A 27826-nucleotide genomic window follows, 5' to 3' on the forward strand; every position below is an offset into this window, starting at 1 on the left:
TTGTATTAGAAAGAACTAACCAGAGGATCTTTTGTGAAGCCTCTCTGAAACAACCTTTGGCTTGCCAGGAAACCATTCTGTTTTTTATAAATGTGACTTTTTTTTCCCTTGTAATTTTGTGAAGGCGGTTCTTTGGGGTTTCTTTTTCTTGGAGAAAAAGAGAGAGAAACAAGAAATCTGAGCAGAATGCTACCATCTTCATTTCTAAGGAAGAACAAATAAAAAGGAGCAGTTTCTAATGAAGTAACAAAATCTAAAGGGCTAAATAAGAAATTAATGGAAACTGGTTCTCGTATATTGTTTTGGAGACTGAGCACATTAGATTGAATTGTTTCACAACCAGCATGCCTAATTATTGTGTCTGCCACATTCATCTATTTAAATCATTCCCAACTTTTGGATTGCTGCCTAGAATATTATTGCAATACATGTTTCAACTGGCTATTCCCTTGTCATGCAGTAGTTGACGAAGGAGGCTGATTTTGTTTGGAAAAAGAAATAGAAACAAGTATTGGTAGTATGTAAAGAGTACCTGATAAGAAGCACCGATAGGTTTCAAAATGTTGATGTGAACGAGCTGAATGTGAACTGATATTATATTTGTTTTGTCAGGTCAGTGATTTAAAAAGTGCCTTTGTGAAGTCACTTTTATGGGAGAGGACTGCTACGCCTGTGTTTTCAAAATACTGTCTTTGCCAGCTAGACGTTGCCTTGACCTTACCCCTGGCAGAAGATACCTCAACTGTCTTGATTTGCCAATTAATTGATGGGAAACTGAACACACCACAAGAGCAGGAAGAAGGAATTATTACTGGGACACAAACAAATGAATGCATTGCTTTTTTTGAGTAATCAGTACCAGCAAGCGACCTGCAGCGAACTAATATTCCATCCAGGAGTGCCATTGCGTTGAAGGACCTGTGCTTGAAACCGGTGCGTCAGTGGTACAGTCAGCAGACCCACACGTTTTACAGACAGAAATGCTCCTGAGCATGATCTTTTTCAGCCAAAAGTCTACAAGTGGGACTTAATGATTGATGAGTGACTGCTCGCTGATAAGCTTTCTCTGTTCATTCAGTGTTGTGTGAGTTGGACATCGTTAATCGTCCCCCCACTTTTTTTTCTTTTTTTTTTTTAACCTTCTTTTAAATTGGAATTATTTTTGTCTGGTGGTTTTTGTTTTTGCTTTTCCCTTCATCAGTAGCTTTGGAAATTTCTTTGGCATCATTCACTTGACGGCAGTTCACAAATCCTAAATCAGCCTTTCATCATGGCTTTGAATGTTGCTCCTGTAAGAGATACAAAGTGGCTAACGTTAGAAGTGTGCAGACAGTTTCAGAGGGGAACTTGTTCACGCTCTGATGAAGAATGCAAATTTGCACATCCCCCTAAAAGTTGCCAGGTTGAAAATGGAAGAGTTATTGCCTGCTTTGATTCTTTAAAGGTAAGGAAGAAAATTGCATGTGTAGTGTAGTTGCTGATGTGTTGTACTGAAAGCAAAAATTGAAACTGAATTACAGCTAATCAGAAAGTAATTACGCGATTTGTTCTTGATAAGGTGTATGTTAATACAAATGTTACTTGTCTTAACTTTTGTTTATTGAAGCTCTGAAAACGTTTCTTTCTAAGGATTTTTCTTTTCATATGTCAGTATGTTGTTTACAGACGTGTCATATGACTGTGGGATACGGAGTTGCTTTCAGCTGGCGTGACAACTGTAGTTACATTTTATGAATTACTGTTGTTTCATTCCAACTGAAAATACACGGTGGCAGACTACTGGGCCATTACCAGTGTGCTAGTGAGTCAAATGTTGTTTAAAAAAAAAAAAGTGTTTTCATTTAAGTCAACAAAAATAAGAAAAGTCTCTTCGTTGCTTCAATTTTGACACAGCAGATTGTTTACCCTTAGTATTGTAGACTCTGAGCTAAATGAGTAACGTTGCTCTTTACGTACGTATTGTTAGTATAGATAGCCATCTAAGTTTAGAACAGAGCAAAGGGATTCTCTCCTGTGGAGGAAATGTAGCACTTACACTGATGGGCCACGAGCACTTTATGACCTCCTAATGACATCACATGTGCTTTGGAAAGCTATTTTAAACGTTTTGCAGAACTATTTTGTTCTGCTGAAGAGACTGTGAAAAAACCCATGGGATTTGAGGAGTACACGATGTTTTCTGTGGAGATATGTTTGTATTCTCATGTAAACAGAAGGAAAAAACCTTTTTTGTGTGTGTAAATAATGACCAGGGAAAATTAACCATTTGAAATCTTATTTTGAAAAGTTTGGGCCCTTACTTTGTCTTTTGGGTGTGAGGCTGTGTGGCCTGCTTTTTAAATTCAGTTCATTTAAGTTTTAGTTACTGAGAGCTCTTACTATGACAATATCGTATAACCATAGAATGGCCTGGGTTGAGGAGGACCTCAAAGATCATGTGGTTTCAACCCCTCTGCCATGGATAGGATCGCCAACCATAGACCAGGCTGCCCAAAGCCACATCCAGCCTGGCCTTGAATGTCTCCATGGATGGGACATCCACAGCCTCTCTGGGCAACCTGTTCCAGTGCAATATCAGAATGAATGAGAAGAAGATTCCGTGTTATTTGAGAACATTCATTTAGTTTCATTATACTTCGTAAAATTTTGAATTGTGATACAAAATGCTCTACTAGTCACCTCTTTTTCTGGGATTTCTGATATTTTCCTCTTCTTTTGAAGACTTAGAAGAAGGTAACTTGATGGAAATGTTTATGCGGGGTTTATGTTCCATCTGTCCTGTAAACCAGAACAGCACCTTCAGAGTCATCACATCGAGTGCTGTTAATGACCTTAATCCATGGATTACTGCACGATAAACTGCAGCAGCGTCTTTGTAGATGTTCTAGTATGTTGGTCATTTGCCAGTGGGATGGTTTCTTTTTCTTAATGGACAGACCAGCAAAGGGGCAATAAGTAGCTTTCACAGAACATAAGCAAGTTGGTGGAATTATTTCAGATGCAATGTTTTCCCCTTGTAGAGGCTCAGGAAACATTTGACAGGTTGCCAAAGAAGTTTAATTTAAAACTAAGGCTGTTTTTGTGTTAGTTTGCTTATAGAGCTGTGAGATTTTGAATTGGCCAGGCCATAGCTTAATTCTTCATTTCTGACAGCAAATCTGAATTTGTCTTTTATCCCTATGACCTTGGAAGCAGGGGGCGAGTGTGAGAGGAGCATCAGTCTTATGCTCCTCTGGTTCCCTGACCAAAGGAGCTTTTAAACAACAAGACTCGGCCACGTGGCAAATCAGTGCCAAGGCAGGCAATACTCTTAATTTCAGAGTTTAGAAGTACAGCCCTAGTAGCCGTATAGATAAAAACAAATCTTGGAAGAACCTCAGTTGACCTAAAACCCAGTGCTCCGAGTGTGTGCGTCCCTTCTTTTTCTGAAAGAAAGAAGGAATTGGTGTTATAAAGCTGCACTGGCTACATTGGGCTTCGTTGCTTCCTCCATGACTGCTCTTGCTGGACAGGAGGCCAGATGGGGGGGAAAAGGGCTCCGTTCATCTCATAACACTAGGGCTGGTAGGGCCAAGAGGTTGTTGCTGCATTTTCATAGTTAAAGCGTGCTTGTGCTGCCTGCTTGCCTGCCCTGACAGTGCAGGATGCCAGGGGCTCTGGCACCAGTTATTTGAGCTGGAGGCTTTTGTGCTGAGATGATCACTGCCCGAGAAATGGAACTTGCGTTGCAGCCAGAGTTAATAATGCAGCGAAGGATCGCTGCGGATAACTTGCTGACAGCCAGCATCGTTGCTCAATGGGAAGAAGTCCGAAACCATTTCCAAAACAAAGTCAAAGCAAACAGGCATGTTTTGTCCTTGTGCAGTAGGGCTCCAGCTCTGATGGGCTGACACTTCCAAACCTGGCATTGGTGGCCAACACCGAGCTGTCCCTGCTCTGTGGCTTTTCCCCCAAGCAGCTGGCAGAAGGGAACAGGCACCCGTGCTTCCTGTGCTGTGTTTGTCAAGCTCGTTTGATCAAATCACTGGTAAAGATGGGATCGGAACGAGAAGCCCAATTGCAGCCTGAAGCCACAGAGGCAGAAGCTCAGGTTTCCTTCCGCTGACCGCTGCAAGCTGGCTGATAATGTCTGCAGTCACCGATAATGTCTGCACAGCTCAGCATCAGTCTAAGCCCAACCTTCAGTACATGGAGGGCTTTCATGAATTGCTGAGAGTGCGTGGCTCGGGGCTGTATCAGCCAGTATCCCGCATCCGTTATCTGCATTGTTCCAAAGGGTGTTTGTAAATTGATGCACGTATAGCAAGAATGTGTCCGGATAGCTCCATTTGTTTATACTGTTGGTCAGAGAGGCTTCTGTTGTTAGCCACATAAATCTGTCTGATGGCACGGCTTTCCGAAGTGCTGGCGTTCATCATATGCCTTCAGAATAATGCTTTGGAATTCAACAGGCGGGATAATGTTTTATGTAAATAAATAGTCTAGAGTCAGAGATAAAATCAGAATTTAATTAAAAAAAAACAGAAGCTGTTTTCTTTACTGAACATACTTTAATGCGGGCAATTATTTAGAGTTTATTTGTATAATAGCCAGAGCTTTGGAGACTTAGCATTTTTGCTGTCTTGATTCGGTGTGTCTGCTGTAAAAATAAATCAGAGTGAGTAAGTTGAGTTATGGATAAATATCTTTGGATAAATATCTTCCCACCCAGAGAAGATGAAGGATTTTTTTAGTCTAAGATTGAGGTATGTATTACATTTACGTGGTGCCTAGCAGCTACAGCAGCTCTGTAAGAAATCCATCAAACACAAGATACAGCACTTAGGCTGTCCGCATTCAGAGAAGGAGCATGCACCCTCCTGGATGCATTCTTCCTTCTGGTTATCTGGGACAGGAGAGGGAGCACTGTGGCATCTGTACATGGCAGCTGGATAAGACTGGTGAAGGACCTGTGTGGAGGTACTGGAGAGTTCAGCAGAAGCCCACAGAGATGACAAAAGCACTAGAACACTGTGACGAGAGGACGAGGGAGAGCTCAGCCTGGACTGGAGGCGCAGGGGGATCTTACCAATGTCTATAAATACCCAAAGGGAGAGTGCAAAAACGACAGAGCCAGGCTCTGTTCAGCAGTGCCTAATGCCAGGACAGGAGCCTATGGGCACAAACTGGAGCCCAGGAGGCTCCCTCTGAACAGCAGGAGCAGTGCTGCACAGTGTGGGTGCCGGAGCACTGGCACAGGCTGCCCAGAGGCTGTGGGGTCTCCTCCCTGGAGCTCTCCAGAAGCCGCCTGGCCATGGCCTGGGCACCCTGCTCTGGGTGGTGCTGCTGCAGCAGGTGGCCTGTCACCCTAACAGTTCTGTAATTCTGTGTCCAGAAGCATTTTCACTGTCTTTGCCTGTAGCCTCACGATTATTATGTCAGTAAAAGTTGGTGTGAAGAAAGGAAATAACAACAGCCAAGGGATAGTCACCTCTGGGCTGCACCACATCCTTCTTGGTGCTCCCACTACTGTCTTGTGGTTGTGCAGTATACCAGGCTGGGAAATTGACTGTGGTTAAAACAAAGTTGTTGCAGTCACTGCCGACAGAAGGGAGCAACTGTGGGGACCAGAAGGACTCTTCTGCTTCTGCCAGTGATCATGCCATGGCCTTAGGCCCAGGCTTCTGGAGTAATGGGATTGCATCAGCGTCCAAGTTTTCCTGTATTAAAGGGATCTATCTGTAGGTCTGCTGGTTCCAAGTTAAAGGTCAATAGAATATAATGAACGCTGTTTGCTTTTAACTCAGCATTTTTTGACTCTGAATACCTGTCCTAGTAATACCTGTCTTTAAACCCAGAAAAATTTGCAACAACAGCCCCTCGGACTGATTGCATTTTTTCAGATCCAAAATGCTCACTGTCTAGGCTTTGAATATCCTTCATCTGTGAAATGCTCCAGGCTAGACAGAAATAGCTCAGGACTAATGAGCCTGGTTCAGTTGCAGGCCAGAAACTTGCTGATGCCAGCTTCTGCCACATGAGCTTCTCAGATAGGGTTTGGCTTTTTTTTGTTAGGTGGAAGACAGAGCCTGGCCTGACCTACAGGGAGCACTTTGGGGGTTAAGAGTTTAGGGGATTGTTCCTGTTATTCCTGTAGGCACAGGTGCAGCAGTCAGTAGATAAGCACCCATTTACAGATAGCACTGCCTCCAGCATCTAGGCTCCTTCCAGCAGGAGCCCTTCACTGCTCTGCCAGCCAGTGCAGCACCTGAAACTGAACCAGGCAAGTGGCTCCCACTAGCTTAATGCCGGGATGAAAGTGGCTCCCAGCTAATCCAGTTGCCTGTGGCTGACATGGATTAAGGCGTATTTACATGACGAAGCCCAGAGCCTTTGCTGGTGGACAGGAAAGCAGTGAGCTACTGGAGAAGCACTGCCAGTCTGCTCCTTGTCTGCTCCTTGTCTGCTGCCTTAAACCATACTGAAGCCTTCCTGGGGCTGTTTCTTCCCCTTAGAAGCTTCCATTTGGATGCTGCAGTGATTTTGGGTCTTGTGATGAGGCCTGCTTAAGGGGAAGTTTCAGTTTCAGGAACTCCTCTGTTTGTGTTTTCATACTTCTTGCTCAGTTCAAGTAGCTTAATTCTTCAAAAGTGAAGAACCTGGATATATAACACCTCATATATCACACACAGAGTCCTCCAAGTTCAACATCGCAAGCAAGCGAACCTGTTTTCAAGACTTACTTGTTCTGCTAGTGGTAAAGAACAAAATCCTTTAAAGGGAATATTAATATATAGTATAATCTCTAGGGACACGAACATGCAGAACTTTGCTGTATTAAAAAGGAAACAACAATAAAATGAATGGTAATGCCTATGAGAGGAAGAGGGGAGAAGCTTGGCGGGTAAAAATATGTTCATGTGCATTTCAGCAGGAACTGACTCTCATGTTCTCAGGCAAGACTAGCTTTTAAATTACAGTCTGAATTCTCTTGACTCAGATTTATACCTTTTCTGCCAGTCAACTATTAGAAGGATACACTGTGTAAGCTAGTATAGACAACAGAGGAGATATCTTAGAGATACTGTCACTGCAAATTTTATGGCAGCAACAAGAAAATGAAAGCATTTTTACGGCTGGAGCTGGATTTTCTGTACTTTTTCTGATCTATTTACTGGTGTCTAAATACATTGAACTGTTCTATTTACTGAGCCAGCAGACTAGTGTGAACTGTTCATTTGCATTTTCATGAAAGCCTTTTAAGAACATGCCTATCTGGTCTCATTTGGCAGCACAAAATAAAAGGTAATTGAACACTGTATACAGAGACCTGTTTACCAAGTTCAAAGGAAAAAAATGGAATTTTAGGAACATCCACTTTGTTGAAATATCTGAAACTGGAAAGCATCTGTTTAAGAAAGGACTCGGTTTTATTTAGAAAAAGGAGGGAAGAAGTCTCTGTAAACTGAGCAGGCTGTTTGTAAGGGAGTGATCTCAGAGTTAGGATGCGCCAGCTAGCCATTAGCATTTCTACAATTCTTTTAGAGATCTCTGAATGCTTTACAAATGTCAACGAATCAGGATCTTATCACACAGTGGGGTACATAATACCTGTTCTCACTTTGCAGTTGAGGTGATCTGGCCAGATTGTAGGTACGTGCCTTAGGCAGAAGTGACAGTGTGGTTTTGTCTGTACCAGAGAGCATGTAAATGAGCATTCATAGTGTTTTAACTGCCTGAATTTCTGCCCATCACACAGTTATGTGGTGTGACACTGTTCAAAGACAAGGTGAGTTCAAGGGCTGTGCCTACAGCTGGTGGGAACGAGGGAAGAGTGACTGAAATGAGGAAACTCATTTCTCCTGGGTGACAGCATTGTTTGTTCCTTCTGGGCCTGTGAATTCAGCCAGCTTTGCTGCATGGTGACCTAAATTTCAGTTGGATAGAGTAAGTTTAGGATCCAGGCATGTGAAATTTGCAGCCCAAAACTGTTTAGGTGAGGACTCAGAATCCTGGTCCCCTCTTCATGCATTATCCATGTGAAAGGCAAAGCAATGAGTTCGGCCGTGTCACTTCTTATTATGCTTTTAAAAAGTAAAACCACATGTGAACAAGATACAAGTAGTCTGGCAGCACCTGGTAGAAGCCTTCCTGTTTCTGAATTGCAAATGAGTGCGGGCATGAAGAGAAACTGTAAATCAAGGCCAGCTTTAGCTTACTGAGAAGTAACTCTGTGGGCTCACTCTGCGTTCAGAGTGGCTGTGGCCACCTTGGGTCAGACCAAAGCCTCGTTCAGTGATGCAGAAGGGCTGGTAGTGTTTAGGAGGAGGTGTACAAGCATGTAATGGCCTCCTGGAGTGCTCTTGTAGATGCTGCTCAGGGACTTTGAGAGCAATATGCAATCTAGTTATGCTTAATAATTCTTGCTGAACATCTTTCCCCTGGATTTGTCCTGCTGCTTTTTGAACCACAAATATCTTCAGCACACAGAACCTTGTTGCAGCAGACTTCTACAACTTCATCGCACAGAGCTGCAGCAAATGATCTGCTGTTCGTTGCAAACCACTTGGTTCCATTTGATACCTCCTAGGTCTTATACTGCAGCAGCAGAAGAGAACTTGCTAGGAATCATCCTCAAGATAAATCCATTTTATTTTTTTTTCCCCAGCTTTTCTCTGGAAGGTGTATGCTTCCCTCCAGTGAATTCAAAGCAAGTTTTATGAGAGCAGATACATTCCTTAAAATCTTGTCCCTGAAAATATGGTTCCTGGGATGTGAAGGCCCCAGTTTTGTTTTGTTTTGTTTTGGGGGTGGGGGTTAGGGCGGGCTCAGAATAAAATTCAGATGTTGTATGTTGCTGTTTTTCCTGAGGATGTAGGTATAGTTTTATGTTTTACCCAACCCATGTAACTGAGAGCTGCCGCTGCTGAAAGAGATGGTTGGATGGCTGCATCCGGTCCTATATTCTGTCACACCTAACTGTGGTATTTTTTTTTTTTTTTGTTCAAGTAATAGTCATTCATCCACATGGCTTGAGATGATCCAACAGAAAGGAAAAGAACTGCATTAAAATCTAGTGTAAATTAAGATTCAGTGGAGTTTAGGAAAGGAAAATCTCTTTCTGAAGGTACTCTTATCTCTGAGTTCAGGGACGCGCAGTTCTTCCTGCCTTGTCAGTCGTTTGTTCTTGTTTGTTTTCTGCAAAACCCTCTATTTTTATATTGCAGTTTTAATTCCTGTATTCGTCATCCCCTACAAGTTCCTTGACACCTTCTTTTTTCTGTTTGCCTCCCTCCCCTACGTTCACCTAGCTGTCTCCATGCAAGCTGTTCTGGCTTACCGAAAGGGGATGGTTAAAAGCCAACAAGCTGAAGCGCTATGCAGACACACTTAAAAACCCATGAACTTGGCTGGACAGTCATTCACTGCAGCAGGGGCCCTGTCCTTCACTAGATTTTGACCCTCTCTCAGAGAACATTTCTCCTCTGCTTCAGAGCAATGTCCAGAGGCAGAACCCTGCCCTGCTGCCATTGGTGGCTAACCAGGGCCCATACAGGCCAAAGCCCAGGCCTGTGTGAGCAGAGCTGAGGGCTGGTTGCTGCAGCACAGGGGCAGCAGCAGCAGTACTGCAGATAGGATGGAGCAGATCCTGACCTGTCACCAGCACTTCTGCAGTGAGCATTTTGCCCTCAAACTGGAGCTGTGACAAACATAGAGAAAAGCTGAACCAGTTCACTATGTAGGCTGTGTTTGTCTTGTAGAAAGAACAGGTGTTTCCTTCGGGCCTTGTTTTGTTTCTCTGTTTGTCTCTCATAGCAACAGTACTATGAGCATGAAGTTATCCAGACCATCACTATTACTCTGTGTTACTGGCAAAGCTGGCAAAGTCCAGCACTTTGCTTTAATTTGATATCAGTTGCTATCAACTCAGTTGGGCTGTTTGATAACTGAGCTTCCCACACCCTCCTTTGCTCTGAGGGTGTGGGAACCCCCTGGTCATCATCGAGTTTTGCTGTGATCGGAGCAGAAGCCTTTCGTGTCTGGGAGACCAGTTGCAACAGCTTGTGCCTCCTTGGGGCCCGCTATGGCCGCCTGCATGAGCTAGTGGGTGTTTACTGGCAGCTTTCACTGTGGTAGAACTTGCTGAGCAGGTCCAATGGCCCGAGGAGGAGAATGAGCGGCAGAAGCAGTAAAGGTTGAAGGAAAAGGCACTTAACGAACAGTAGCTGAAGGATGTAGTACAAATATGTCTTCTTGTTCAGTGAATCACGTTTTCCTAAGGGACCCGCGTTACTCTTTTCATAGTTCCTGGGCACTGACCGTGCTGGCTTGAGTTAATTCCTGGAGCTTGCTGCTTTCAGAAGCCCTGGCAAAGGCTGACAAAGAATACTCCCAGGTAGCTTGCCATGTCCCTTTATCTCAGGTACAGCTGTCACTCAGTTTTCAGTCTCAGTCTGCACGCCAAGAAACAAGTAGGCACACTGGTTAGAGCTGCGCGGGAAACATTGCGTGGAAGGGCAGATGTTCTTTAGATTCTCCTGTTCTTGGGGGTCCTTCATGTGCTCACTAATGCTCTGTGCAGTTATTGTTGCTGCACCAACCCATACTCCCCTAAGCTTTATAATAACTGGTCTGTGGGCGTAGTGAAGGCATAATTCAATCAGTCTGACTCATCCCATCACTAGGATTTTGAACACAAGAGCAATTGCTCACTGCCCACTCCTCCCCCACGCTCCTTATTAACTCAGGTCACTGTTCCTACAGGCTTGAGGCTTGCTCTCTCCGGGTCTTCCCACCTACTTTTTTTTTCTTTTTTTTTTCTGGCAGGTGGTCCTTTCTTTCCAGGCTCATTTTGTTGTTTTTATTGTGTGTGGGTTTTTTTGTTTTTTTTTTTTTTCCTCTTGGCCCGCTGTATGAAGCTTTCTCTCAGCTCAGGCATCAGCTGTTCTTCCCAAGCTGTTATACTTGGAGTGCATCATCAATACAAAATACAGGGTTGTGGTCAGCTCATACAGGGAGCTTCCTGATGTAGAAGCCTGTTTGAGTCCAGACCCATGTTCCTATTAAAGACATCCACAAGACTAGAAAGATAAGTTTAATAGCAAAAGATCAGACACAAGACTTGATATATCTGGAGGTCCACTTGAGAGCCATCCTGCTCTCCCAGCTCACATCTCATACAAAGACTGGCACCTTGTTTCTGAGGAGGTGGATTACATTGAAACCCATTGGAAAAAAAAAGAAGAAAAAAAAAGAAAGCTGCTGTTATTTTAGAGATGTTGGAACACAGTGTTGAAAGGCTGGTGTGAGGTATCAGTCCCACAACTACAATTCAAGAGGAAATCATTGGTGTCTGCTTTCTTTCACAACAGTGTGTTGTTTCTGGTGGTTGAGAGCATGCTGTGCCACCTGAGATTAGATTACTGCAAGATCTTGGCCAAAGCAAGGAAAAAATAAATAATGGTGAAAAGAAATGGTCTTCTTATCCACTTTGTCCATGAGCCATAGGGCCAGGTGTTGTGAACAATTTCCTCAAAGTCTAGAGATCTCAGTGCTTAAAAAGACAAGTCATTAAGCAATGAAAAAAAAGAATTAGATGTCCAGTGGAAAACAGCATGAGGCATGACAGAGGTAGCTGCATCTGTGTAGCGCCTACAGCTCAATGTGTGAGTGAAGCCATCCTGCTTCCTGTTGGTAGCAGTGAACCTACAAGCTCATGCATTGCTATACACCAGTACCCTGCACAGTGCCGTGCTGCTGATTGAAAGATGACTTTGTGACACCACTGTGTTGGAGTTGCACCCTTTTTCACAAAGCATTTCAAGTTTTCAGTCCTTACTTCCTCTCAGAATCAAGTGGCTTAAATGAGAGGGAATGTGTGTGTGCTGTCATTGCAGCTGGATGGATGGCTTGGGCTAGCAGCCCATCAGCTGTGCTGCTCCTACCTCACCTCCACGTGCCATAGGCCAGACAGCTTCTGGACTCTATAAAACACAAATGTATTTACTTTTATTTGAAATTCAATTGGGGCCTCGAGTTGAGCATTCTCTTAATAGGTTCATGTACCATTTTATGTGCTGTCTGATTTTCAGTCTGGTGGCAGCTGTGTAGATGTAATGGCCAGAACAACTGCTTGGCTAAGCTGGGAGCAGAGCTGCTAGGACCTCCTCTGTTGGTTCAAAGCAAGCCAAAAATGAAAATCCAGCATGCCAGACACTAGTCTAAGCTACAGTGGCTGCTCTTGAACAGCTCCTCCAGCACCCACCCTCATCCAAGTAAACAACTTCACAAAAGCAGCTTGTTCTAAGATCACTTTCTAGATTAGGCCATCACTATAAAACTAATGCATTCTTACTTGCAATGGGAAGAGCTTGATTCTGGGTTTGAGTTTTTGGCCACAACAGGGGAACCTCATGCCGTTTGAGATGCCCTAGAGAGTTCTTGATGGCTTTCCAGTGACATGTCAGGAAAGTGTGTTGTATCTGCTGGCATTGTGCAGAAGTCTGGGATGTCCCAGGGTGCTCCAAATGGATCTGCTGACTTCTCTATTGCAACTGACTGAAACACTTCGCAGGAGGCAGCATTAGGTGCTCTGCTAACTTGAGAACTGTGATGCTGACTGCCTTGAATAAAAAGCTGGATGGCGCATTTGTCTCAGTGATGTCTTGGCTGAAAGGAAATTTGGGGTATAGGCCCAGAAAAAAATGTGTTCTGTCACAGAACAATGTTGCCAGGTACATCAAGCAGGGGAGGAAAAATTTCAGCATGTACTTTACAGTTCACCATCAGTAATGCTATCAGCCAACTTAAACTCATTGACATGAAATAAATGCAACCCATGTAACTAGGCTCTTCTGCTGTCTGTGGTAAGAAGGAAAATCTTTCTAGGCACGGGGATGTTATGACAGTGAACTCAGTCCATTTAAAAATAAGATGGGCAATCTTTCACAAATTTGAATTGACTTCTCCTTAATGAAGATTTTAAAGCTAGAAATTAACTAGGACGTGGTCTGTGCATTTGAAAAACCAAGAAAGTTTGAAAAAACAGACCCCACTCCCTGGGAGCATAATTCTCCATCACTTCACATTTATCACAGACGTGACCATGTGTCAAGTACCATCAGATGTAGCAACACATAGCTGACTGGTAATACAAAACAAAGAGAAACTATTTGCTTTCTGAAGTCCGTGTTAATGGTGATTTTCCTAAGTTAGGGGTTTTCCATAGCTTCAGGAAAATTCATCCTATTCCCTAAAATGCCTCTTAGCATTAGTGCTAGTCAGTGTGATGTGTGCTAGTGTTACTAAAAATGAAGGCATGGGATTAGCGTGTGTAGAGATGGAGGTATGTGGACATAGATACAGAGATGCGGCATCTGTGTGCATTTGTAAAGGTCAGTACTTGTATGAAGGTGATTTTGTGCTGTGTACTGAACGTGCTTATACTGTTGAAGTTCCAGCCTGCAACAGTCTTCAGTGTAAATCAATACAAACATTAATTTGCCGCAAATCACTCATTACTTCACTGAGAGCAGCGTTGGCTGATTAGTATGCATGAAGCAGTCTGTGTTAGAAGTGCAGGGAAACTCTACAGTTCCCTTTCTTTAATTGAACCTTCTGGCTATAATTGTTTGTAGCCTGGATTCTTGAGGAAATGAGGCTTATGCAATCAAACTGCCTCTCTTTCCCTCCTCCCCCCTCACTTTTGAACCCACTGGCCAAACTCAGCCAAGTTTGACAAAGAGATTGCAGTCTCAAGGATAATTAAGTTCCTACAAGTTTTCTGAAAACAAGGAGCCAAGTAGAAGGGGGGAGAAAGAGAGAGACCTACAGACCCTCCCAAATGAAGGAAAAGGTGTTGGTGGGAGCTTACTTCTTGTTTCCAGAGAGTACAGGAGACTCTTAAGACTCAGTTAACCACAGGAAAGTCAGGTTTGCAGGATTTGCAATCAAATGTATAAAATCCTCACCTTGGTTGTGCTCTCAGAGCTGCCTAAGGATATGGGCAGTCTTTTGACTGAGAAGCAGCTTGTTGCAGAGGACTGCTTGCAGTCAGTCCTAATCTTTAGCCTCAACATACTTTTCAAGTGTAGTTCTCATGGTATTTTCCTTTCTTGACCTTTTCAAATATCAGATTTATCTTATTGAGTCATCAAGACTTGCCATTGCTTCTTATTCTTCAGCAAGAAGGAAATTTCCATTAGGAGTGCAGGCTTTGGTCTTATGGGTGTGCAAGGCAACAAGATGGGTGTGCAAGGCAACAAGAGGATCCCAGATGGTAGATGGGGGTCAGCATCAGCGCACTTTTCTGAAGCTGGCTATTGTGCAGGAAGCACAAATTCATAAAGGGGGACAAGTGAAAGCAAAATAAGGTGCAACTCTATAGACTTCATGGTTAGAGCTTTTCTGGAAGGAAGGGGTTCTGTAGGAGCAGTGATGACACTGCTTCATAGGAGAACTGTATGCCATTTTATCCTGAGCTCTTAGCGTCTCGTTATAAGATCCCCACATCTTTTCCTGTGTCCCTCAGCAGGACTAAGCTGGTCTTTGGCATTACTTAGGACTGGCCTAAGAACTACTTGTGTATCTTTTTTCTTCCCTCAAACTTGATATTTTTGCAGTGCAGCTAAGTGCTTACTGTTCCATGCACAGATGGTCTTTTAAACAAGTACTATTATAAAAAATACATTTAGCCAGCTTTCCCCGAAGCACCAACAATACTACAAGCAGGTTTTCCTCTATTGGATATTTCAGCATGCCAGCTGTTAGGATATATGTAATGTGCTTAATGAGCAAGGGAGTTTATTATTAGTTATTTGAAGATGGCTCTTCTTTCCATGTAGTTATTTGCCTTTCAACCATGGATGTTGCAAAAAGATCTGTGATCAGAGTCAGTAGTATCATGGTTTGCTTTTATTTGGTGATGAACATGAAAATTGGGGGTGTGAAAGCAGGTTTGTTATGTGAGATGAGAAATGCTGTCATTAGCTAATTAGGTAGCAAGTTAATTCATAAAATATATGTGGCCAGATTCTGTTTAGCGCGTCTACATATTGGTGCAGGCTTGGAAATATCAAATGGAAAGGTGGTGCAGTAAGTTAATAAACATGTTGCTTCTTTGGAGGCCATAGAGAATTGATGGCAAATTGATTTTTAGCTCAGTTCAACAGAAGTTAATTAAGTGATATACCTAGCGCATTTTGTTGATTCCAGCATGCTCATGATTGCAGACAGCTTTATCACCTGAGATGTGATCTGAGCAGAGCGGCCCAGAGGAAGAAAGTGACGTGGCCAAAGCAGCTGTGCCCAGCTCAGGCTGTGCTGAGCCCTGCCCACTGTGTGCTGCATCTCTGCGTGTGCCACGAGGGTGCCACAGAGGAGACATCACCTTATGCAAAACGCTGCTGATTGTGCAGCAGTGTCTGCAAGAATAGTAGAAGTATGTGGCAAGGGGAAAGCTGCGGGTAGTACTGTATGCTGCTGTTGCATGAGGAGTGAAGGAAGTCTCCCCTAAAATGTTTGTGTTTTGTTAGGAGGGTAAGAACTAGCAGACACAGGGAGTACAGGAACACTGTTGTTTAGAGTACGTTGTGACACTGGTTCAGGTGCTTAATTCAGAGCAGCTGGGAGAACAGCATTATGCAGAACAAAAATTTGCTGTTTAGACAAAGGAAGATTGAAACAGACCTGAAATGTTACGAAGGCAGGGCTGAAGCTTTGTGATATGGCATCTGCAGGATCACTATAAAAACTGATTACTTTGATATGCACTTTGATATGACTTTGCATTTTTATGCGCGTATCGAATGCACTTAAGAGCCCGATCTAAATAGATATCCACCATTTATCAGTATAAATGTGGTAACTGTAACATTTTATTTGATTATAATTTCCTGAAGTGATTTCTTTTTCCTTGATATGGCAGCATTTGTCTGGCAGTGCATTGCAGACCTGCGTTAATGTCTGTGTAAAATGTAGAGCATTGGAAATCTTTTTCTTAGTTTCGGATCTGCTGTGTGTATGGCCATGTTTTACACTGATCTTAACATTAGCGAGTGAGGAATCAGAACCTTTTAAAGATACTGATCGTTATATTTAAGCAAATGTCTGTGTTCCAAGTATTTGTGTCTGCCTTTTTTGAGCTGGAATAGGGACAGTCTTGAATCTACAATTCACAGGAACCGCTCACTTCATAGCAGATCTCTTCTGGATAACAGATAACCTTGGGTATTATAAGATGGTTCTTTAAATGGCAGCTTTTGATGCAATGTGCAGTTGTTTGACGCAAGTTGTTTAATACCTTCGTGCCTTTGTTTTCCCCTTTGTAAAAGAGATGGAGCTGTGTTGGTTTTTTTACTTACCTCTTAGACTTTTAGAAGTAGGAATAAACAAACTGTTCAAGGTTAGAAGAGCAATAATAATAATGTACATAGCTGGAAAAACCACTGACTTTTTTGTTCACACAAGAGGCATTGGAAGTACAGAGTCATACTTATAAATAATTGTAAGTCTTGGAATTATAGATCATACCTGTCAGCATTCATTGGTCAAAGTAGAACATTTTGACACACCTAGGAGCAGTTATGTCTGTAGTGCAGCTTGTTGCTCACACGGGAGTCTGTGGATGCCTTGAACGCCTTGAACGATAGATAGATAGATAGATAGATAGATAGATAGATAGATAGATAGATAGATATACACACACACACACACACACACGCAGAACATTCTGTGCATTAGAGTTGGTAAATCTAGAATGCATGAGTCACTCCCACAACTTGTGGCTTCCTGACACCCCCAAAAAGACAGTGCATTAGTTTGAAGTGGTATCAAACTAATCAAGAGAACTGGTGATTGCTTCTGCAGCTCAGAGGAGAGGTTCTTGCCCAAAACCACAGAGGGACCTTCTTCTGCTTCTTGGAGTGTGGTAGTTGAAGTGGAAGTTGGGATGCTGATGCTCTGGTAGAGTGTCCCCTAGACATAGTACCTAAGGTCTCATCCTTCTAAGCAGTTGAGCTGAATGTTTATATTCAGGCTTCCCAAAATGGAGGCAGGCTGTCTGCAGAGCCCGTGTTGTGAGGGGCATTGCCCAGCAGCCCCATAGCCACACGGACAGCCTGGTGCTGCACGAATGGCCCCATACCTGGACCTGCTCTGAAAGAGTCTCCCACAGGGAGCTGTTTCCAGCTTTTTTAAAAGCATGGCACACAAAAGATTTTCAAAACCTGTTAAGCATGCTGTACTTTTGTTTTCCTATTAAGGTATCTGCTGAAGCTTGACGTAATCTTGTCTTAGCTTCTGAGTGGAAAAGTGTAATCCTTTGTTGAGGTTTCCTATAGCTGTAAATACTGCCACTCGAAACACAGAGGGTAACATCTGAGTGGGCTCTTTGCTTGCCTTTTTTAATCTTTATCTCCAGTGCAGCTTTTCACTGTGAAATCAGAGGCTCAAAAATCCATTAAGGTGTAGATAGTTTATTTATGTTTTTAATAGATATCAACTACTGTGGTATAATATTCGATTTACCTGACCTCACCTGTTCCTAAGCCAAGGTTTTCCCTCAAGCATCCTGGTACAGTTTCATGACCAGTGCTTTGCCTCTCTATTGAGCAAGGGCTCCTACTTCTGGATCCCTGACACTGTTCCTTCAAAGACTTACTGTATTAATGACAGGTTAGAAATATAGCTTTGAGGGAGCTGTGTAAGTCAGACATTCCTGTGCCATTTTTTATCATTGACAGCCATGTTGCTTCCTCAGTATGTCAGTCACTATTTCCATCCTAACAATGAGTGGGGGTTTTGGAGGGCGTTTTTCTGCTTCCATCATGAGATTTTCATATATTTTCTCTTCTCAGTGTGCATTCTTCTCATTTGCAGCGTGGATTTATTTACTCCCATATTGACCTCTGTGTAATTGAATGCTACTGTTATTTTGTAGCTTAAGCAATTGCATTGCCCCTTCCCATTATCCCTTTTGCTATCCCAGCTCCTCTGAGGACATTCACTGCAGACAGTCAAATCCTTCCTCAGACTTTTTTTTATTAAGCCAAAAAACCACTATGCTCTATTTCTCCTTTTGTAAGACAGTCTTTCCTTTCCTTGAGTCACCTTGGCAGCCCTTGCCTCAGCCTGCTCCAGACCTAATCCGTCTCTCTTGAATGCTGGTGGCCAGTAGCACACACAGCATTGCACGCAGACTCACCATGAGAGACAAAAGTCATCATCACATTTCGTTAGCTGAGCTGGAGCTTCTGAAAAACACAGAGATGGTGTCTCAGAGAGATGATGCTTAACAGCACAACCAAAGCAGTTGGTTTCTGCGTCTGTGACTTTATAGCCGTTCCAGCCTATGTCCCCACAGCTGACTTCTCCTGGGACTGATCCTGTGTCCAGCTAAGCCTGTCATAAACCTCCAGTTGATTTCATGGGGCATTGCACTGTCCCCACATTTTCTGCACCTTGGTAAATTCAGCCCAGTTTATGTGTTTCTGGTGTGCAGACTAAATGGTTGTTCCACTAGCTGGGGAATAAAGTGGAACAGGCTTCCCCTCCATTTGATGCACATACTTTATGGAGCACTTTAAAAAAATCCATTTATTTAAATAGCTTGAGAGCTCTCAGCTGTGATATCACGATGTAAACACCTAGCTGTATATTTTTGCAAGGACCGTTTTCCAAGAGAAAAGCCATTAACACTCATAGTCAAAGGTTCCTAAAAAGTATCTGGTCAGTGATGTGCGCCAATGTGTGCGTACACCACTTCTGTGAACAGCAAATGAGATTCTGCTTTTCTCTTGCTTCTGTGGGCAGAAGGAAGGAAAGGGAAATCATAAGATTTATCTTCTGTTCAATTATCTTTTTATTTTGAAAGGAATGCTTCATGCTTTTGCAAAGGGTGTGTGTGTCGGACTTTGTTTTCTTTAGGTTTTTTTTTCCCCTCTTCTGTCAAAATTCCATCTCTGTTTTCCATCAAGGATATGTGAAAAATATTTTCAATATATATCATTAAATGGTTTCCTTGTTCTTATACTGCTCCCTAGGCATCGGCTGCTGACTGCTTTTGGAAACAGGATACTGGGCTGGATGGACCTTAGTCTAACACAGTGCAGCTGTTTTTATTTTCTTAAACGCTGAATCATTTGTCAGGAAAGGTGATTTTTATTTATTTACTTCTGTGGTGGCTCCTAAGAATTGGAGTCTGTGGTTTGTTCTTGAGAATATAAAAGACAAATTCAGAGGTGTACAGCAGCTCATCTGGGTAATTACCCAAGTGTTTCTAATTGTAACCTTCTGCAGTCACCATGTGTTGCAATGAAGTGTGCAACTTGCAGAAAGCATGCGTGTTTAAGAACAGCCAGAGGACTCCAGGAGCAGGGATGGAGGGAAATGTCCCAGGTCTCACTGCAGAGGGAAAGGTGCCAGGGAACAAAATCTGCCCAAGACTTGGTAGCTGTTGTTGCCACTGCTCAGGAAATCAAATAGGGGAGAACTGGGGAGTTTTCCAAAATCCATAAATATCCTAAACTGTGGATGTTAGGTGTTTTAGTAGATAGTCAGCAAAACTTTAAGTGACCAACTACAGCCCCTAATACATTCTTTTTGAAATCTCTATGTTTTTACAGTATTCAAACCGTGATAATAAAAGAAAAATTATTATTAAAATTTTCTGTGCTGTTTTTGTTGTTATTTTTCTACAGTGTAGACAAGAAATACAGAAACCCTTGCCTTATAATGCCAATTTTTTTGGTTCTCCTACTTAAAGTGCCCCTGACATCATGCTGCGGTGTGTTGCAGGCAGCCCAGACACCGGTCTTTGGAAGATAGTCTTACACTGTTCACTTTGTGCTGAGGTTTTTTAAGCTTCCTGGACATTCATCTTATCTATCTGCTTATGTGGCCATATGTTTTCTTGGGATTAGGATTTGAATTCACAGAATTTTCAACCAGATTCTACATCTGGACATCAGCTAGACTTTTAATCTACTTCTACTGTACTTCTAACCATTTGGTTATCAGAACTGATTATACAGTTAAGTGCACTGTCATCTGATTGAATTACTTTCTCCACAGTGTGTTTTTCACACACTGCTTTCTGAATTTTTACCATTTAACTGTACACTCTTGTTTATATTTTTAAAAGGAACTAGAAAGTTTGAAAACCTTGACCTATATTTTTAAATTTTAAGTTGGCAGAGCATTTACAGCTACTGGGCTTTGTTGACTTGTTGCTCAGGAGTTAGTTAAAGTTGGCTGAATATCTGTCCTAAATATTTTCTAGCAGTGGTACTTGGAATGCCAGTTGTCCTTTCTCCAGTGATGGTGAACTAGCCAACAAGCAATGTATTTTTATCTGACTCCACTCTCCTTGAAGGACTTTGATCTTAAGGAATGTTAGCATGCATGTTTGCTTTAGCTTTAAACAAAGAAAAATCTAAACTTGAAATTTAGAACAGCTAAAGAGACGTATGAATGTTAACATCTGCCCTTAATCTAGAGTGTGAGCAAAAATACAGATTGGATACAGTTTGCTTTGCATATAAATCACCTTGCCAAATGAGAGATGGTGTTTGTCTGAAGAGCATTAAATAGGTCCGTATATGTAGCTCATTATTTAAACACACAAGCTCGGGCTGGCCTACCCCATATTTTGTGGGATCTTGCAGTGCTAATGTGAAGGGGATTGGGTTGAGTTGGGGTCTTTGCTGTCTTTTCTATTACAACCTTGGAGACAGGCGCTGGGATTCAGGCAGCATCAACAATCCCACACCTCATGGTGCAGCTACTTTGAGAAGAGGAAATGGAAACTGGAGAGCACACAGAGTATTGCTGTGGTGTGGCAGCCTGTAGCTTAGACTTTTAAGAATCCCTTGTAGACAACTCACTGCTTGGATCAATGGGCCGTGGTGTATACTTGGGCCATGAATAGGCACAGATAAATGTCCCAAAATGAATTCCTCATTTCCAGACAAACAAATGCTCGATTACCCTTGGTTTTTTAGTAGCATTAAGGGTCTTACGGGGCTTTTTAGGCCATTGGAGAGCGTGGATAACTATCATATTTCTGTCGTAGCAAGGTTGTTGTTGTCTTCTTGGCTTCAGTCAGAGAGATCAGAAAAACACTAATCTAGGGTCTAGTGTTTGCATGAGTTTGTTTTTAATAGCAGTCATAAAAGGTAGATTAAAGCATTAAAGCCATGTTTTTAGAGGTCTTCATAGGTACGTGATAAATCAGCAGACAGCTGTTTGATGGTATGTTGTCTGGTACTCAAGTAGCATAACATTTCCCGGCTGCAATCCAGAGTGGTTTGTATAGGATTCTGTTCTGATATCTCTTGCTCACAGCAAACTGAATATATTAAAATGTATGTGAGATTGTTCTGCTTTACTCTGAGAGACCTTCAATTCCTCATTAATTCTAGTAGTCCACGAGGAATTAACAACTCTCTAAGGCTTCCGTAACTCAAGAGCCATATTTAATTACCTGCTGATTGGCCTTTATGTTGGGGTTCTGTTTGGCGGATGCTGAGAAAAATCCTTTGTGTCAGACTTTGTGGTGTTTTTGTATTGTTTCGCTGTAGTCTCCAAACTGGTCATTCCACTTGTCAAACTGGGTTGGCTTTTGCAGTCTTTTGTTGTGGGATTCTTCTTTGCTTTCCCTAGTGCATTCCAGAAATGGTTTGCTTTCAGGCAGTGCTATTTTTAAGCTTAGTTACATTTCTGTTTGATGTTTGGGAAGGTTTTTCATCATTCTTAACTTTTCTTTGGCTTTGCTGCGATATGCTAATCAAATGTTCCTTAGCTAGTTAAAACTGAACACTTGTTTGTTAAATGCAACTGGACAAGGAAGTCCTTCAGGCATGCAGGCATGCATCCCCATGTTTTGCTGTCTCTGCTTCATTGTTCTCAGGATCACAGAATGGGAAAACTAATAAAGTGTGGTCTACGGTATGGTGGGTGGCTGCACATGTGATGAACCTTCTATTGAGACCTTGGAACCTTTAAAATTCGGAACATCTCTTCTCAAGGCAGTGTTGACATTTAAAGCTAATTTGACATTCTCTGTTCACTGAAACTTTGAGTCTGGGACTAACATTTCTGAGAAGAACTCAGATAAATACCGATTAAACGCAGGCTTTGGTGTGTGATGGTAAGTACAATACATGAACAGCCCAGTGACATCTATCGGAGGAGACAATTTTCTTTAAAAATATTAACAGCACTGCTATATTCTTAACGTCAATTTAAAATTCATCAAAAGACGTTTTCCCCATTGGCGGTTTGTTCCTTTCCACTGAAGTTACTTGCCAAGGAAAATGGTGATTAGTTACTGTATTCCACTTGACTTGCTGTAGCAGGGCAAGATACCTCTAATCAGTCTGCTGGCAAGGTGTCTAAATAGCTACACGAACAAACAGTGCTAATAATGGTGACAGGGTGCCTGGGGTGCATCTCCAGAGCAATCTCTGCATCAAAGGTCACATCTGTAAAGGTATGGAGACACTCCTAAAGGTCTTGCTTTACAGGTATAGCTGCTCTGAAAGTAATGCCTCCTATTTTGCTATGACACTGCCCACAATGTCAGAGGCAGATGTTGGTAGGATTGGAGTAGAGGTTGAATTCCCACCAATATCCCATCACGTATTTTTGCTGTGTGACAGGTGGCAGTCTGACACAGCAGCATCTGACATGGAGGTGCGTATGAAGCAAAGGAATGTCACTGAATTCCTCTGCGAAGAAAAAATGGCACCCACTGACATTCATTGACACTTTCTGAATGGTTACGGAGACCAAGCAGTGGATGTGAGCACTGGGATGCGGTGGGTGGTGTGTTTCAGCAGTGGCAGCAGCAACAGTGGGTCACATCAGCTGGGGCAGATTTTGACAAGTGTGGCATGCAAGTTCTTGTTCATCACTGTCAGAAATGCACAGCTAATGGTATGACTGTGTTGAAAAACGGTGTGTTGTAGCTGAGGCTTCTCTATCAGAGAGTGTTATTGTGCTCTGTATCTGCTGTAGTTTCCATGGAAAGAAACAGAAGGCACTACTTTCAGAGTAAACTATGTATAATACACTTACTCTTTAATATGTGATATGCCTACAGATGAGAAGTCCGTCCAAACACCCACGTCTTTTTCTCTGTGTGCTTGCTATCTATTTGTCAGCAGTTGGGAACAGCTTTACCCTTTCCATACAAATATGCTCCTTCTGGCTCATGGGTCTTTCAGAAGGTCCCTAATGAGTTTTAACTTTCTATACTGTGTTTGTGGATATCATGACACTTAGCTCTATAAATCAACTTATGTGTCATCACAGCTGGCTTGAAGACGTGAAAGCCTATGTGAAAGCTGATTTTTCTTTTTGCTTTCATTGTTTCATTGCTGAGTACTGTAACATAGCCTGAGGAGTGAGGTTTTGTAGGCTGCCTTGTAAATGGCTGGTAAATGGCTGCTTGGTAAATGACTGCTTGTATCAAGAGCTGTATCTTCTGAGCATGCTTTTACATTACATTTGTTAAGGAAAGCCTGACTATTGTCTTTGTCTCCTTAATGTGACAGGGTAGCTCATAGTGCTACTTATGCCACCCTTCCTACAGTTGCTATTTGTTGAGATTTGTCTCTGTGCTGTGCAGAAAATCCCCAGTAGGTGTTGCTGGGTGCAACAGGCTGGTTAAAACCTTTTCTTTTTTTGATATGTTAGTGTTAAATTCATGGAATTGTCCAAACTCCCTTACGCCTTCTCTCCACCCAGACACTGAATCCCTGGTGATTAAACAAGGGAGGTGGTTAAACCCTGTCTAGCTTCTGGTTAATGATCTCATATTTTGACTATTTCCCCCGATGAATGGTACTCATCCATCACAGTTTTTCTTCACCAGAAAGCAGCAGGATGGGAAAAAAGAGAACACTGATTTGGCCACCTAAATGCTTCTTTGGAGACTGTTTGCAATTACAAAGGCTTTGTGAAAAATCTGAATCGTGATTGTTTCAGTTGTGATTAACGTTTCATACCATACTACATTTTAACTTGGATGCACTTTAGATCAAAATTGAAGTGCCATAGCGATTTTAATCATTTTATGATGTGTGTATCAGACAAATAGAAATAGAATACAGGAACAAGTACTTCATGTTTCCTGGCTCTGAAAGAGCCACTCTTGTGAAAAGCATGAGATCACTATATTTTTTTTTCCATAAAACTTTGTTTTGATTGTGGAGGTTTAGTTTAGTACGTTCTTCAGCCTTTTGACATTTATAAAAAGTATTTAGAAGGAGGTCCTTTCTGCCCGCAGTGTAGCTGTGGTGAATGATTCTTCAGCAAATGAGAAAAACATGGTTTGGCTATGCCACCAGGCCGGGTAGTGACAGATAAGTTGTCACATGCTGTGTACAGTTTTACAGCCTTGGTTGTCTTCCTCGTCCAGAGGGGAGAGATTTCTGGTCTTCACTTCTCCCCACTCCTGCTCCAGAGCAGAGAGGAAGAAGGTCTGTCAGCCACAGGCGGTGTAATCTTCACCTAGAGTTTCTCATTTGGTAGCTGTTGTCACTTTGACATAAACAGCAGTGACAGAGACCTTGGCTGCACCTTGCATGCTCTCTCTTCTTCCTTGGCACCCAGTGGAAAGCATTTTGACACCACTTCTCATTCCTGCTCAAATGCAGTGCAGACAGTAAAAGCACTTTATCAGAGAGAAAAGCCATAAATTATGTGCTACTCTGATTCTTGTTTGGAGAACATTGTTTCGGACCCAGTGGCAGTTTCTCCTGAGAAACAGATGAGAGTGCTCCAAAACAGTGAAGACTTCCAATAGGAAAGCACTGAAAGCCATCAGCTTGCCACCTGCACAGGGAGAACCTGCTTGTCTCCTGAAGGAACTTAGTAGGGAAGGGATAACTGATCACCAAGTGGGTTTGCACATTTCCTGGCAGGTCTCGTGATAGCCTCTTGGTACTTGTTGGGCTGCTTTTACTTGCTCAGTGTTAGGGTGTGAAGAAAACTCAGTGAAGTCCTTGTTTAAGTCAAATGGACACAACTTTCTTTTTGCATAGATCATTCGCCTTGGCACTGGAAAGACTTTGTACACCAGTACACAATCACTTTGATGGAACTTAAAATACAACAAAGAGTTTGCCTAAGAATGACACTTACATGCTTATAAGCATTATATTCTTCAAAGGGCCAGTGAGTAACTTCTTATTACGTCAGTGGAGTGTTTTCAGCTAGGATATAGGTTGCTCTGAAAGTAATGCCTCCTATTTCTTTCCATGGAAACTACAGCAGATACAAAGAGCATAATAAGACTGTTTGATACAGCAAATTCTCAGCTATAAAGCACTCTTTTGCAACAGCCATTAACTGTGCTTTTTTGCAGCAGTGAACAAGAGCTTGCATGCCATGCTTGTCAAAATCTGTGCTAGTGGAGATAGCCTACTGTTGCTGCTGCTGAAATGCACCACCGACTGCCTCACTGTGCTCACATCCACTGTATGGTGTCCAGAAACATTCACCAAGTGTCAATGAATGCTGGTGGGTGCCATTTTTTCCTGAATTGAGGAATTCAGTGACAACCCTTCACTTCGTACACCTCTCCGTGTTGTCCACCATTCAGTCAGACTGCCCCTCTGCTGCCATCTGTCACACAGCAGCAGCATGTAATGGAATATTGGTGGGAAGATTCAACCTCTACTGCCATGCCATCAACATCTGTCTCCGATGTCACAGGCCAACATAATAAAACAGGAGGCATTACTTTTGGAGCTGCCCTCATATGATGACTATTTGTATTAAAGTTTTTCCGGACAAATAGTCCAGCAGATTTGTTTTTAAAATGACTTGTTGACTGCTGTATTTAAATAATTTTATTTCTCTGGGTGCTTGGAGCGCATGCAATCATCAGCCTGTGATTGTGTTTGGTAGTGAAGCCCTTGTGAAGGATTTATTACCAATGGTATGCTGTTGTCTTCACCTGGATTTAACCTTGCTCACCATTTGCCATATAGTAACCTCCTTTTCTGTAGCTTGTATGTCTCTCAAAATGAAGTCATCTGGGCTGAAACATATGGGTAGCTGACTCAGGATGTTTATTTACAATTCTGGTGAAACACTTCATTTTTGAGAAACAGTTGAGAGGTGAATACCTTGATTTTGTTTCTTAAGCGTTTCTTAAAATTGCTTCAATAATAAACTTGATTTCTCATTGTTCACAGATGAAATCTGAGATGCCCTCAAGCAGAAGGGTTGTTCTGATATCAGTAATTTGCCCTGTGCTATTTTTGTGAAATTCCACTCAAACTTGGGCATTCTGTAAACATGAAAACTTGCTCTTTATGCCTAGCTTTGTACAGTTGGCATCCAGATCAGACAGGCTCTCTATGTGCTGAGCTTGCTTCAGCGCAGGGCGTCAAGGACTGTGTAGAACTGTCCCTACACTTGCTCTGTGTAGGGTCAGGCACTAGGCAGCAGGTAGCAGCTCGCCATGCTTCTCAAAACTGCCCTTTGTTGCCCTCTTCATGCAGCTGTCATAAAACACATGCATGGGAGAAGGGAGGAAGTAAACTTAGGGGAGACTGGTGGTGAGGAAAGGAAGAGCTGAGTCATGGTGGCCCTTTGCCACTTTGGGAGTTGAGGAAAACATGTTGGCAATGTGTTTTTCAGGTACTGACAGCATACATTTTCTTTTGCCTCAGTGCGTACATGGTACAGATAGCTTTCTGGAGAGGGGCTGACCCGTGGATGGGATGAGGCCTGCATACAGAGGATGCTGGCTCAGCAAATGAGACTGGCAGGGGCAGGATGGGAGGAGGTGGTCTTCTGGTCAGACCTTCATAGCTCCTCTGGAGGACAGTAGGCGAGTCTCCAAAACCGGGGTTCTCGCTGTTAACCCTTAAGTAGCTGTACTCCCAAAATTGAAGAGTGAGAGGAGTCATACAGGGAGTGCTTGTGTGTGCCAATTAGACACAACTGCAAAGGGAAAGGAGGACCAAGATCTGCAGGCAAAAGATGCAGGCACTTCTCATTGTTTTAACCATATTTGGACTTGGTTTGTTCTCAGTAGAGTGGGAGTAGCACTATGTAATCTCAAAAGACTACAAAACCCATTAATAATTTTAATGGAACCATTCATGATCCAATCCAATGGGATGACTCCTGTGGGTGGGCCTGAAAGGAAATGAATATGTTGCATTCAGGGTGGGAATGGGCATTAGAGTACTACTACCCATTGACTGTCAGGGTTACAGAAAGTGCTGTTTGACTGCCTATTCACTGCCTGGGAAAGAAAGTTGTGTAAAAAAAAAAGACGTGGTCATGTAATAGAGGTTGGGTTCTACACGTCTACTCATGTCACTGACGAAATAAGGTGCTGTGGACCTCAGTGTATACTAAAAATGGAAGTGTAGTAGAACAGTTGTGAGGGAGTCTGATGTTTGTAAAAGCCTTGGGTGTATGCCTTTGAAAACCTAGAGGCAATATTTTAACGTGAGATTAACCTAGAGTTTTATTTAGTTGTCACCAAATCTGTTTTAAGGAAGAGTAATTATCTGCTCCTTCAACAGAGCATTGAGAAGGTATAAGCACTCTCAAGACCACAATCTCACGTTCTAGTACATAGATGAATATGGCATTCAAATAAGGTAGTAAGACTTCCAGGTATGTCTTATCTTTTCTCATAACCATAATTTAGCTCCTAATTCTGTGAGCTACTATTTGAGATAAATGTAACTGCTTTCTGCTTCTTGCTATTTTTTGTTACTTCTGGAAGTTTCCTAATACCAAGTGGAAGGGACAAAGAATTCTTCTACAGCAGCAACAAAAGGTGGGATTTTTCTTCAGTTACTGAGGTGTCAGAAGT

At 42.5% G+C, this 27826-nt stretch overlaps 1 protein-coding gene across 8 annotated transcripts in view; it reads left to right on the forward strand.

Annotated features, from left to right (window-relative positions):
- The window catches only part of MBNL2 (muscleblind like splicing regulator 2), a 104791-nt gene that overhangs the window by 33350 nt on the left and 43615 nt on the right, over nucleotides 1-27826 (forward strand). For 7 of the 8 annotated variants that reach the window (XM_065740823.1, XM_065740824.1, XM_065740827.1 and 4 more), the window contains exon 2: nucleotides 613-1444. The exons of the other annotated variant lie outside the window; for it this stretch is intronic. In XM_065740823.1, the coding sequence (XP_065596895.1) occupies nucleotides 1271-1444 (174 nt within the window). In that variant the 5' untranslated portion in view covers nucleotides 613-1270. The remainder of the gene's footprint in view (nucleotides 1-612; nucleotides 1445-27826) is intronic. 8 annotated transcript variants of the gene reach the window in all.

The sequence above is a fragment of the Cyrtonyx montezumae genome, unplaced genomic scaffold (assembly GCF_038088225.1).
Source record: "Cyrtonyx montezumae isolate F1298 unplaced genomic scaffold, pur_monq_1.0 scaffold_3, whole genome shotgun sequence".
Lineage (NCBI taxonomy): Eukaryota > Metazoa > Chordata > Aves > Galliformes > Odontophoridae > Cyrtonyx > Cyrtonyx montezumae.